At 40.4% G+C, this 14,350-nt stretch overlaps 1 protein-coding gene across 1 annotated transcript in view; it reads right to left on the reverse strand.

Moving 5' to 3' along the window:
- LOC126416075 (protein unc-80 homolog) overlaps window positions 1-14,350 on the reverse strand; it is a 1,008,688-nt gene that overhangs the window by 572,967 nt on the left and 421,371 nt on the right. Inside the window, exon 17 of the mRNA XM_050083557.1 lies at window positions 9,367-9,505. Within this exon, the coding sequence (XP_049939514.1) occupies window positions 9,367-9,505 (139 nt within the window). The remainder of the gene's footprint in view (window positions 1-9,366; window positions 9,506-14,350) is intronic.

Consider the following 14,350-nt stretch of genomic DNA (forward strand, 5'->3'; position numbering starts at 1 on the left):
CGACTACAAGTGATAACTTGTAAAGCTATGAACTATCCAGAACTTTGAATTCTACAAAGTAGCTGTTTTCAACTTCATTTGAAGATAATTGTTCATTATTTAATCGGTTAGTAGGACATGTTCTGAGACATCGAGGGATCACCAATTTAGGATTGGAGGGCAGCGTAGAGGGTAAAAATCGTAGATGGAGACCACAAGATGAATACACTAAGCAGATTCAAAAGGATGTAGGCTGCAGTAGGTACTGGGAGATGGAGAAGCTTGCACAGGATAGAGTAGCATGGAGAGCTGCATCAAACCAGTCTCAGGACTGAAGACCACAACAACAACAACATTTAATTTATTGTGTTTTAGACCAGAAATATGTAATTTTCAATGTGTTATACTCACAAAAAGTGCTAAATTCCCTTGTTGCTAGAAAAAGGAACCATGTTATAATTTTTTGTGGAAAACATGAAAATTATTTTCATTTGCAGTATTTATGATTAGCGTGCAACAAATGTTAAAAAATGTGTATACACGCGGCCTTGGGTTGCCCTACAGCACTAGGATGTGTTTACATGTCCCACGCCACCAGCCTTCCCACCACTAGGGACGAGTTTAGGCACGCTGAGTCACAGCTACCTGAGCGCTACGGATGTGTAAACATGCAGAGCTGTCTTTCCGTCCTCCTCTTCTAGTAGCTGTTCAGTAGTCTGACTATGTAGTTCGAGAGTGCATACATCTTTGTTGCTGTGTTCGATCTTTGCAGAATTCGACTTAGATTCCTATACTTTCATCAGTTTTCTTGTTTTCTATGTGAGAAATGTCATGTCGCCATGGTTGCACAGATAAAGAAATCCTGGATATGTTCACTAAGAGCGACAGTGAGTGTGAATTATCTGACATTGCTAACAGTGATGAGTCTTCAACAGAATTTCAAAGCTGTAATCCTCAGTCCTTTACATCAGAGGGGAGAGCAAGAATTACATTCTGCAGTTCCTGTGAATCCAAGGAATCAGAAAGTGACAGTGAAATGGTTCAGAAAAGAGCACGCTTAAGTGACACATCTGACTGTAAAGAAACCGATTTCCAGCCTTAAACAATTACTACGATGACTCAAGTTCAGGACACAAATGTCAATTAGATACTGACCCAAGCATTCTTTCATTTTTTGTGATATTTATGTCTCAAGAACTGTTGCAATTTATTGCAGACGAAACAAATCGTTATTACGTTTACACCAGAGAAAATACTACAGAATCTGTGAATTCTCGACTGTCAAAGTGGAAAGACACTGGATTTGAGGAAATGTTTTGTTGCTGTTTGCCTTCTAATGGCGCAAGTTAAGAAGTTAAAATTAGGTAATTATTGATCCAGAGATACACTTTTGAACCCACAGTTTTCAGCAAAATTATGTCCCGGGACCGTTTTTGTCTTCTTCTGAGAATGTTACACTTCAGTGATAACTCTGTCAGTACTGGAGGCAACAGTCTATTTAAAATTAGGGCGATTGTTGACAAAGTTCGTAAGATGTTTCGTAATTCATTTTGCCTACATCACAAGCTTTGTATAGATGAAAGTCTCTTGCTGTTCAAAGAACAATTATCTTTTAAGCAATTTATTCCAACCAAGCGAAGTAGATTCCAAATAAAGACATTTGTACTGTGTGACTGTCAGAGTTGGTATATTTTAGATTTTATTGTATATACATGTGCAACAACAGAAATTGGGTTCCACAATTTGGGAAAAAGTGGCAACGTAGTGGCAATTCTTATGGGACCATAGTTGGAACAGGGTCATATTCTATATGTCGATAACTGATACTCTAGCCTGGACCTGTTCTTCTGGCTTCACAACCATGGAGCAGTCACATGTGGCACTGTTCATAAGAACAGGCACAACATGCCAGAACTGCAGAAGAAATTAAAATGAGGAGAAACTAAGATTACGTCCACTGACATGGTCCTTGCTATCAAGTGGTGCAATAAGAGAGAGGTGTACACGTTGCCCACAAGTCACACAATACAAATGGTTGAAACAGAGACTGACAGAGAGACGTGTGAGAAAATAAAGAAACTGCAATGTATTATAGATTACAATTCGAGTATGGGTGCAGTCGACCGTTGTGACATGTTACTGAGCTCAGTGGGATCAGTGTTTAAGGCTGTGAAATGGTTTAAGAAATATTTTTTTCACATTCTGGATTTGTGCATTCTAAATGCTCATGCTCTCCACCCGTCAGTAACAGGGCGAAAAATGGCACTCGCAGAGTTTCACCCTTCTCTTGCAAGGGAGATTGTAGAAAAATTTGCTACAGAATGGAGAAAAGCTGGTAGGGGAAGGCACTACTATGACGAGAATCCTGCGTGATTCACAGGGAGACATTTTCCGGCTGTTATTGTGAGTGAACATTCCCAGAAAAGTATGCTAATGCGGAGATGCATGATTTGCATGAAACAGAAAGTGCGCTGGGAAACTAGATACCAATGCAAAACTTGCAGCGTTCCATTATGTGTTGTGCCCTGCTTTCAGACTTATCATACAAAGAAGCATTACTAATCATTGGGAACTAAATCTGAGAAAATTCATTGACAAAACCCATACATTAATCTGGATACGATTCATTTAAATTATTAACATGTAACATGGACAGTAATATTCTTTTATCCTTAGTAGTACAAATGTAGATCACACTCGGTCTACTTGTACAAAACAGGTTTTCCATAACTGATTTAATAGAACAAACAGGCAGTATAGCAAAATTCTTGACCATGTCCATAAAAAGTAAAAAAGTGTGTACTATTCATGAAAATTTTCAAACTGACAAGGGAAAACCACAGGCAATTTGGAGAATTACAAGGAAAAACATGAATAAAGTCAGTCTGCCAAATAATATTCATCTTCCTGGTAACAGTACCAGTGAGACAGATTACATAAATTTCAAATCACTGACTATAAAATACAGTGAATTCTTGAGAAAAGTAGCTGAAAACACAAGGACAAAACATACACAATCAAAATCAGTCCATTAAATTTCCTTCATCAGTATAACATATTAGTACTCTACCAACAGACATCACTTTCGGCAAATAATTTGCTACAGAAACCACAAATATGATTAGGTCACTGAAAAGCAATATCTCAAGTGCAGAACTAAAATATTGTATTCAATTAGCAGTGCACTCCTCTTTCACCCATGAGCTAGCTTCGTAAACAGTAGGTGAGCAAATGTTTATTTCCTGAAAGACTGGTGTATGCAGTATTAGCGCCCATTTATTAAAGTGGAGATAATAGCATTTGGCTTCTAAAAAGTTGGGTTTGAGGGGCAATTAACATATCTATAGTGTTTTTTCATTATAAGTCATTATTTTTATTGTTACTGGTACACTCAGTGAATTCAATAGCAACCAATTCAGATTATATAGATCTGGACTTGTTCAACAGAACTAAAATATTTGTGTCTGTTTTGCATACAGTTTACACTTTCGCTTAGTATTCCTTGAATATGGTGCATACCTTTGGAACATTTTTTCTTTGTTTGTTTATAATTCAATTCACTCCATGGTAGCTGTTGACTAAAGACAAGTGTTTTATCTTAGTAAAACATAACATTCTAACCTCAAATGGATTTTAAGCAATTTTTCCTTAACTTAATCTCTGAGCTGGTTCAGGGTAAAAACTGCTTTCAAATTGTTGCAGAATTTAGAACTTAATCTAATTTAATTTTTGGATCTGTCATATTCAGGCATTGTAATTATCACATCAATGGACACTATATTACTCATTCATAGTAGTTGTCATTTTAAAACTCATCTGACAAGTATCACATTTTCCTGATAATAGTCGAAAGGTGTAATAGCATACCTAGTACCACACACACACATATATACACACACACAGGATGTCTCTCCTAAGAGTCATAAGGTGAATTTTCTCTGGTGTTTCATCAGACGTTTGCAGTTTGGTTTTAGCAGTGCATACCTAGGATCAGCCCATACAAATACTGTTCATCACATTTTTATGCAACACCCAGCAGCAACAGAAGGTGTTGGTTTGTTTCTCATCACAAATAAACAGATTCTTAAAGCAATATTAGAGAAGTAAAGTTGCTACTCGCCATACAACGGAGATGCTGAGTCACGATAGGCACAACAAAAAGATTCACGCAATTATAGTTTTCGGCCACTAAGGCCTTTGCCAACAATAGACACACACACACACACACACACACACACACGCACACACGCAAACGCAACTTGCACAAACGTCTGCAGTCTCAGAAAACTGAAACCACAGTGTGAGCAGTAGCATCAATGCATGATGGGTGTGGCAACTGGGTGGGGGTAAGGAGGACGCTGGGGCGGGGAGGGGGAGAGATAGTATGGTGGAGGTGGCAGACAGCGAAGTGCTGCAGTTTAGATGGAGGGCAGGAGAGAAGGTGGGGGGGGGGGGGGGGGGGGAGGAAGTAGCGGAAAGGAAAGAAATTAAAAGACTGGGTGAGGTGGAGAAATGACGGCTGTGTAGTGCTGCAATGGGAAAAGGGAGAGGGCTGGATGGGTGAGGGCAGTGACTAACGAAGGCCAGGAAGGTTATGGGAACGTAGGATGTATTGCAGGGAAAGTTCCCACCTGCACAATTCAGAAAAGCTGATGTTGGTGGGAAGGATCCATATGGCACAGGCTGTAAAGCAGTCATTGAGATGAGGGATATCATGTTTGGCAGCGTGTTCAGCGACAGGGTGGTCCACTTGTTTTTTGGCGACAGTTTGTCAGTGGCCATTCATGCAGACAGACAACTTGTTGTTTATTGTGCATACATAGAATGCAGCACAATGGTTGCAGCTTAGCTTGTAAATCACATGACTGGTTTCACAGGTAGCCCTGCCTATCATAGGATAGGTGACATTAGTAAAAAACACATGTCGAGTGACTAGGGCCTCCCGTAGGGTAGACCGTTTGACGGGTGCAAGTCTTTCGATTTGACGCCACTTCGGCAACTTGCGCATTGATGAGGATGAAATGATGATGGTTAGGACAACACAACACCCAGTCCCTGAGTGGAAAAAATCTCCAACCCAGCCGGGAATCGAACCTGGGACCTTAGGATTGCCATTCTGTCGCTCTGACCACTCAGCTACCGGGGTCGGACGGTGATGTTAGTGACAGGACTGGAGTAGGTGATGATAGGAGGATGTATGAGACAGGTCTTGCATCTAGGTCTATTACAGGGCTATGAGCCATGAGGTAAGGAACTGGGAGCAGGGGTTGTGTAGGGATGGACGAGTATATTGTGAAGGTTTGGTGGACGGCGGAATATCACTGTACTAGGGGTGAGAAGAATAGTGGGCAGGACATTTCTCATTTCAAGGCACGATGAGAGGTAATCGAAACCCTGGCACAGAATGTAATTCAGTTGCTCCAGTGCCGGATGGTAGTGAGTTATGAAGGGAATGCTCCTCTATGGCTGGACTGTGGGACTTTGGAAGGTGGTGGGAGACTGGAAAGGTAAGGCACAAGAGATTTGATTTTGTACAAGGTTCGGAGGATAATTAGTCAGTGAAGGATTCAGGACATCCTCGGTATATTTTGAGAGAGACTGCTTGTCACTGCAGATGCAATGACCATGGATGGCTAGTCTGTACAGAAGGGACTTCTTGGTATGGAATGGGTGGCAGCTGTATAAGTGGAGGTGTTGCTGGTGGTTAGTATGTTTGATATGAATGGAGGTACTGATGTAGCCATCTCTGAGGTGAAGGTCAACATCTAGGAAGGTGGATTGTTGGATTGAGTAGGACCAGGTGAAGCAAATGGGGGAGAAGTTGTTGAGGTTCTGGAGGAATGTGGAGAGGGTGTCCTCACCTTCAATCTAGATAATAAAGATGTCATTCTCTGCCAGTTTTGATAACCTCTCGTCGTGCCCTGAAATGAGAAATGTCCTGCCCACTATTCTTTCCACCCCTCCTACAGTGTTATTCCACCGTCCGCCGAACCTTCACAATATACTCGTCCATTCCTACACAACCCCTGCACCCAATTCCTTACTTCATGGCTCATAGCCCTGTAACAGACCTGTCCCATACATCCTCCTACCACCACATACTCCAGTCCGGTCACTAACATCACCTATCCCATCAAAGGCAGGGCTACCTGTGAAACCAGTCATGCGGTTTACAAGCTAAGCTGCAACCATTGTGCTGTATTCTATGTAGGCATGACAACCAACAAGCTGTCTGTCCGCATGAATGGCCAATGACAAACTGCTGCCAACACACAAGTGGACCACCCTGTTGCTGAACACACTGCCAAACATGACATCCCTCGTTTCAATGACTGTTTTTAAGCCTGTGCCATATGGATCCTTCCCACCAACACCAGCTTTTCTGAATTGCGCAGGTGGGAACTTTCCCTGTAATACATCCTATGTTCCCGTAACACTCCTGGTCTCAGCCTTCGTTAGCTACTCTCCACACCCATCCAGCCCCCTCAGTATTCCCATTGCAGCACTACACAGCCGTCATTTCACCGCCTCACCCAGTCTTTTAATTTCTTTCCTTTCCGCTACTTCCCCCCCTCCCCCCACCCCACCTTCTCTCCTGCCCTCCATCTAAACTGCAGCACTTCGCTGTCTGCCACCCCCACCATACTATCTCTCCCCCCTCCCCGCCCCAGCATCCTCCTTACCCCCACCCAGTTGCCACACACATCATGCACTGGTGCTGCTGCTCGCAGTGTGGTTTCAGTTTTCTGAGACTGCAGACATTTGTGCAAGTTGTGTTTGCGTGAGAGTGAGTGAGTGAGTGAGTGTGTGTGTGTGTGTGTGTGTGTGTGTGTGTGTGTGTGCGCGTGTGTGTGTGTGTGTGTGTGTATTGCTGACAAAGGCCTTAATAGCCGAAAGCTACAACTGTGTGAATCTTTTTGTTGTGCCTATCGCGACTCAGCATCTCCGCTATATGGTGAGTAGCAATATTCTCTAACATTGTTACATTCCATCCTGCATTTTCCATAGCTTGATTTTTAAAGCAGAATGTGCTCATTTGACAGAGCAGTCCAAAATAAGTCTAGTGGAATATTTACTTTATTGATATATGTTAACAGGGACAGTAAAACATGAAAAATAACCAGTACTCCAGCAGCAACAGTACCGCCCCAGCCCACCCTGACTGCTATAGCGATGCAAAAGCACTGCTCAGTTTCTGACGGAGCACTGCTTATTCTTCATCTTTTACTGTAGGGTCAATCCATACCAAGAGGTCTGGTTGCTTCACCATCTCAGAAAAATTTTGTATTTGCTGGGTGAATTCCCCATATTCAGTAGTCACAAAAATATATATTTTTCTAATTTATTGTTTATTATTTTGAAATGGTGGCCATATTTGTTCCAGGGTACATGCGTTTTTTCGTATTTGCAAGCATCTACATTTTTTACAATTATTTGGTAGTGGATTGTCCTAAGCCTTTCATATAAAATACATTTAGTGCAACACACTCTGGGCTACAAATTAACATCATTATCACTTAGCTGAATGCATTCTTTAATATATCTTTAATATAACTTTATCAGCCACAAATTAAAAAAACTCTGTTTTGGAACAGTAGTTTTCTAAAGAAAGATTAATTTCTCAGCTTTAATATTTTTTCTGCTATTACACTGTATAGTACAGTTACTTTTTACAGAGTATCAATTGTGAGCAGCTTACACTTAAAAAAATACACTATTTTAAAAAAAAATGGATTTTTTAAAAAATTTTCCATTTTGTGGCGTGCAATATCTTTGTTGGGGAACCAGATAAAAATCTGAAAATTTCACAGTTAATAGACCTTTATGATATCAAACGTCAGTATAAATTTCAACTTTGAGATTCAATTGGAAGTTATCTCTGCCCAAACTCGTTGTCTTTAAATATGTCTGCTTGTGTCTGTATATGTGTGGATGGATATGTGTGTGTGTGTGAATGTATACCCGTCCTTTTTTCCCCCTAAGGTAAGTCTTTCCGCTCCCGGGATTGGAATGACTCCTTACCCTCTCCCTTAAAACCCACTTCCTTTCGTCTTTCCCTCTCCTTCCCTCTTGCCTGATGAGACAACAGTTTGTTGCGAAAGCTTGAATTTTGTGTGTATGTATGTGTCTGTTTGTGTTTCTATCGACCTGCCAGTGCTTTCGTATGGTAAGTCACATCATCTTTGTTTTTAAATATATTTTTCCCGCGTGGAATGTTTCCCTCTATATATATATATATATATATATATATATATATATATATATATATATATGTCTGCTTGTGTCTGTATGTGTGGATGGATATGTGCGTGTGTGCGAGTGTATACCTGTCCTTTTTTCCCCCAAAGGTAAGTCTTTCCGCTCCCGGGATTGGAATGACTCCTTACCCTCTCCCTTAAAACCCACTTCCTTTCGTCTTCCCCTCTCCTTCCCTCTTTCCTGATGAGGCAACAGTGTGTTGCGAAAGCTTGAATTTTGTGTGTATGTTTGTGTTTGTTTGTGTGTCTATCGACCTGCCAGCGCTTTCGTTCGGTAAGTCACATCATCTTTGTTTTTAAATATATTTTTCCCGCGTGGAATGTTTCCCTATATATATATATATATATATATATATATATATATATATATATATATATATATATATATATGTCTGCTTGTGTCTGTATGTGTGGATGGATATGTGCGTGTGTGCGAGTGTATACCTGTCCTTTTTTCCCCCAAAGGTAAGTCTTTCCGCTCCCGGGATTGGAATGACTCCTTACCCTCTCCCTTAAAACCCACTTCCTTTCGTCTTCCCCTCTCCTTCCCTCTTTCCTGATGAGGCAACAATGTGTTGCGAAAGCTTGAATTTTGTGTGTATGTTTGTGTTTGTTTGTGTGTCTATCGACCTGCCAGCGCTTTCGTTCGGTAAGTCACCTCATCTTTGTTTATATATATATATATATATATATATATATATATATATATATATATATAACATTGGCGAATTCACCCAGCAAATATAACATTTTTCTGAGATGGTAAAGCAAACAATTATTTTTTTCTTGGACCACTTGGTATGAATTGACCCTGCACTGATGAAAAGAATATTGAGGTAGACTAATTTGGGACCATCCTGTCGAATGGCCATGTAAAATTCAACTTTTAAAAATAATTTTGTATGCAATGGGAAAGAAACTGACACTTTCCATCAAGACTAGGCAACTAATGACAGATGTGATGAGCAGTATTTATTTGACACACACACACACACACACACACACATACACACACACACACACACACACACACACACACACACAATGTTTTCATAACCCCAGGTACACTAAGGAAATATTAGAAGGAACTCACTAGGATTTAGATAACAGATTCTCTAACATCACTTACCTGTCTTTTTAAATAATCTGGTGATGGAGTTGGGGTATGTTCTGTCACAGTGATGATGGGGTTTTGATTTCCATGAGGTAAGTTTCCAGGCTGACCACACACCTGCTTGTTACGATCAGGATGAACTTCACCAATGTATCTGTCCAAAAGGAATGGGTTTAGTGCCTCTGATTTTTCACATGTGATTATTTGCATAACTGTGTGTGTGTTTGTGTGTGTGTGTGTGTGCGTGTGTGTGTGTGTGTGTGTGTTTGTAGTTGACAAATAAAACTTATTTTACAAATATAATGATTTTCTTATCAAATATCTTATAATGTTCAGAAACTGTTTCCTTGGATACTCCTTGAATATGGTGATGTAGTCAAATATGAAGGTGCATAAAAGTAAAATATTGTAAAGAAGTGAAATGTTGCTAAAGAGAATGGGCACAGATCAAAACAACTAAATAACATTTCCTGTAAATTCTTTTCATCACTGAGTTGCCATCATTACTGAGAAATCTATAACAAAAAAAGTAGAGTAATTAAATAGTAAATCTAGTGATTGTAATAAAAGTATTCATTAACACTAAACAGTGGTAATTATAATATCATACATAACAGTAGATTCTGACTCATTCCTTATGCCTGAAGATTCTCTCCCATGTGATGTATGGAATAAGGAAATAAATCTCAGGTGAAGGGCCTGGTATGTATGGAATATTTTGCATGAAAGAGTGAATCGACAAATAAGCTTTCATAGGGAAGTACATTTTTGCACATGTTGTGCAATCTTCTTCAATGTTAATCTAGAGAACAATATTCAAGGGCAGTGAGTATTTAGACTGAAAGGAAACACAAGCAAAATATGATCTCATGAGACATACAAAAATTAAATTTAAGAATACACTTCAAACACTGTCATACAGGACAAGTTTTGCACATAATGAACCCTCCTGTGTGTTCAGTACAATTAATGCATTATTCAATTTTACAGTGTACTTCCATAGAATTTTTATACCTCAAGATATGTAACAATGAACAACAATTTTTAAACATTTTTATGAAATTTGTCCATTGCCTCCATGGAACAGAGAACAAGAGAACTTTTTGGAAAGGAATGATCCAGCCCTAATCCTTTGCAAAACTAGTTATCTCTGTACAGTTTGATTCCATGCTATCCCTTTATAAAGAAATGTTGTTTGTAAAAATAATGCAGTTCAAGTCATCCAACACAAAAACACAAGCATTTGAAATTCATTGGCATGCAGTTACATTGCTCAATATTGGTAACACTGTAGGCCCCAAGTAAGCTACAGTGGAAGCAGTGAGAACCAACAGGAGTATTCTCCTATAACTGTACTAGTGGAATATGTGAGGAGACCATCCATAAAAGCATAAGCCCAGAGTAAACTAACATAGACAGTATCTACGATACTATTGAACTACTTCATCTAAAAGATTTGCAATTAAACAGTTCTTGCAGGCAGAGAACACTTGCACATGGAGCTTTAATTTTCATATTAATTTTTCCTGAGTTTCAATCACAAAGCTGTACTTCTACGAAAGCGTAAACAAATAATGTTTTGTGGATCATAACACAGAAAACTGTCTTTTCAGAACCACAAAGAATTCACTGGTAACATAAAATAATTCAAAGAAAATTTTTATTTATTCATTATGCCTTGAACATTAAGCTGTAGAGATTATCTTAACAATTAATTAAAACACATACTTATTTTAATGAATTTAGTAGTTGAAGATTATTTGTTTTCTTTTTTTGCCAAGCCTAAGTAGCAAATAGAACAAACTGTCTTTGTCTGTATCTGAATTAGACACAATATTGGAAAAGCATATTAAGTTACATAATGATGTAAATTCTCTTAAATCTTTAATTAGATGGAGACTAAGTATCCAGCAACAATAAAGGAAGCAACATTTATTTAAAATATAGTATACATATATTTATATTTAAGAAAGTAAAAATTATAACTGATTTTTAGGCTCTATCACAATCCATAATGGAGTGTATAACCAAGAAAACTCAGGATGTTGGTGATTGAATAGTTGCACCTGAACTCTATGGTCTATACTTAAATGCACAGATGAGCAACAGCAACATAAACAATTAAACAGGGAATCCAAGTAGATCATGCCTACTTATAATATCGCTAAAAGTTGAGATTGGTGAAAGAAATAACTTGAACATGAAGAAGTCTATTTGAAACTTAAACTTCATAATTTTTTATTTTCTTTCTACAAATTAAACTGAAAAAGAGGGAGATATGAGGCAGGAACATGACAGATAGATTACTCTGGATTATGATCTAGGAAACACGCAAAAATTACAGGATATACACTCCTGGAAATGGAAAAAAGAACACATTGACACCGGTGTGTCAGACCCACCATACTTGCTCCGGACACTGCGAGAGGGCTGTACAAGCAATGATCACACGCACGGCACAGCAGACACACCAGGAACCGCGGTGTTGGCCGTCGAATGGCACTAGCTGCGCAGCATTTGTGCACCGCCGCCGTCAGTATCAGCCAGTTTGCCGTGGCATACGGAGCTCCATCGCAGTCTTTAACAGTGGTAGCATGCCGCGACAGCGTGGACGTGAACCGTATGTGCAGTTGACGGACTTTGAGCGAGGGCGTATAGTGGGCATGCGGGAGGCCGGGTGGACGTACCGCCGAATTGCTCAACACGTGGGGCGTGAGGTCTCCACAGTACATCGATGTTGTCGCCAGTGGTCGGTGGAAGGTGCACGTGCCCGTCGACCTGGGACCGGACCGCAGCGACGCACGGATGCACGCCAAGACCGTAGGATCCTACGCAGTGCCGTAGGGGACCGCACCGCCACTTCCCAGCAAATTAGGGACACTGTTGCTCCTGGGGTATCGGCGAGGACCATTCGCAACCGTCTCCATGAAGCTGGGCTACGGTCCCGCACACCGTTAGGCCGTCTTCCGCTCACGCCCCAACATCGTGCAGCCCGCCTCCAGTGGTGTCGCGACAGGCGTGAATGGAGGGACGAATGGAGACGTGTCGTCTTCAGCGATGAGAGTCGCTTCTGCCTTGGTGCCAATGATGGTCGTATGCGTGTTTGGCGCCGTGCAGGTGAGCGCCACAATCAGGACTGCATACGACCGAGGCACACAGGGCCAACACCCGGCATCATGGTGTGGGGAGCGATCTCCTACACTGGCCGTACACCACTGGTGATTGTCGAGGGGACACTGAATAGTGCACGGTACATCCAAACCGTCATCGAACCCATCGTTCTACCATTCCTAGACCGGCAAGGGAACTTGCTGTTCCAACAGGACAATGCACGTCCGCATGTATCCCGTGCCACCCAACGTGCTCTAGAAGGTGTAAGTCAACTACCCTGGCCAGCAAGATCTCCGGATCTGTCCCCCATTGAGCATGTTTGGGACTGGATGAAGCGTCGTCTCACGCGGTCTGCACATCCAGCACGAACGCTGGTCCAACTGAGGCGCCAGGTGGAAATGGCATGGCATGCCGTTCCACAGGACTACATCCAGCATCTCTACGATCGTCTCCATGGGAGAATAGCAGCCTGCATTGCTGCGAAAGGTGGATATACACTGTACTAGTGCCGACATTGTGCATGCTCTGTTGCCTGTGTCTATGTACCTGTGGTTCTGTCAGTGTGATCATGTGATGTATCTGACCCCAGGAATGTGTCAATAAAGTTTCCCCTTCCTGGGACAATGAATTCACGGTGTTCGTATTTCAATTTCCAGGAGTGTAGATTGGTACAAGTGCTTTCACAATCTAATGACTCTCAAGCACCAGAGAAGACTTTCAGTTTACAGGAAACAGGGATTAGAGAAACATTAAAGAAATACGTGGGAGAAATGAAAGCAATGGGTAAAATGACAATGATTCAAATACTAGAACACAGATACCATAAGATTACACACAAAATAATTCACATGAGAAAGGAAAGTTGTTAAGTTCTTATAAGGGTTATGTTGCTTCACCATGTAGATTTTCCATGAGAAATATTAAATTTTTTAGTGCTTTGTTTTTTATAGTCTGTAATTGCAGGTGTTCCGACATAGGTATTCGCGGAGAGTTAAAATTGCACTGTGTGTGTATTTTTGAATTGACATATTATCAAGACTATAAAGTGTAATATTTCTTATGGAAATAAGCATTAAATTCTCAGCTGTAATATTATTTCAAAAGAAATACGAAACCATGGTCAATGAAATATCTCCTGTCTGTCCGGAGCATTTCCTCTCTTGTTCTTTCTTCCTTTCTTTTATTTGTTGTTGCTACTGTTTTCTGCTTTCGTCTTTAGTTTTTGTTTTTTTAATACCTACACTACTTATAACTTTGTTTATATTTCTCTTTCCTGATTCCTGTTTCATTCTGATCCTTATGAGCAAACCTTTAGCTCTGGTCCATTCTGAACATTACCAACTTTCTTCAATATGTCAACAGCTTCATTTCACAGAGCACATTTTTACATTCTGATGTATTTCAGTCACATCTTTTGGATTCCCTTCCCCATGTACTCCCTTCCCCTTTCTCATATTCAGATTAACACCTTCATCAGTAAAAGAGATTCATTTCTGGGTGTCAATAATTCCCTCTCACCCATCCTTATTTTTTCCACCTAAAAACATATATTTTTTTAGTCACTTTCTTTCAAATCTGAGAAACAACATCAATTCACAATAAAAGAGACATATGTTATGATTATAAATGTCCTCCATAAGATAGGGTGACCACTCAATAAGCAGCTGTTCGTCATGAGGTGTAAGGATGAACAGGTTGTGGCTATGAGTGCAAAAATGTAATATACATTAGCATCAGTAACCAGCAGGCATGTGTATAGTGTAAAGCCATGTTCACACAGAGGGATTTGTTGGAGATTTGTGCCTGGCACAAGTTGCAAGTTCCTGCGACATGTACCTGCAACATCGACATTAGAATTCCAAGAAATGTTCTGTTCTGGCAAATGTGC

Source organism: Schistocerca serialis, chromosome 8, assembly GCF_023864345.2.
Source record: "Schistocerca serialis cubense isolate TAMUIC-IGC-003099 chromosome 8, iqSchSeri2.2, whole genome shotgun sequence".
In the NCBI taxonomy this organism is placed as follows: Eukaryota; Metazoa; Arthropoda; class Insecta; order Orthoptera; family Acrididae; genus Schistocerca; species Schistocerca serialis.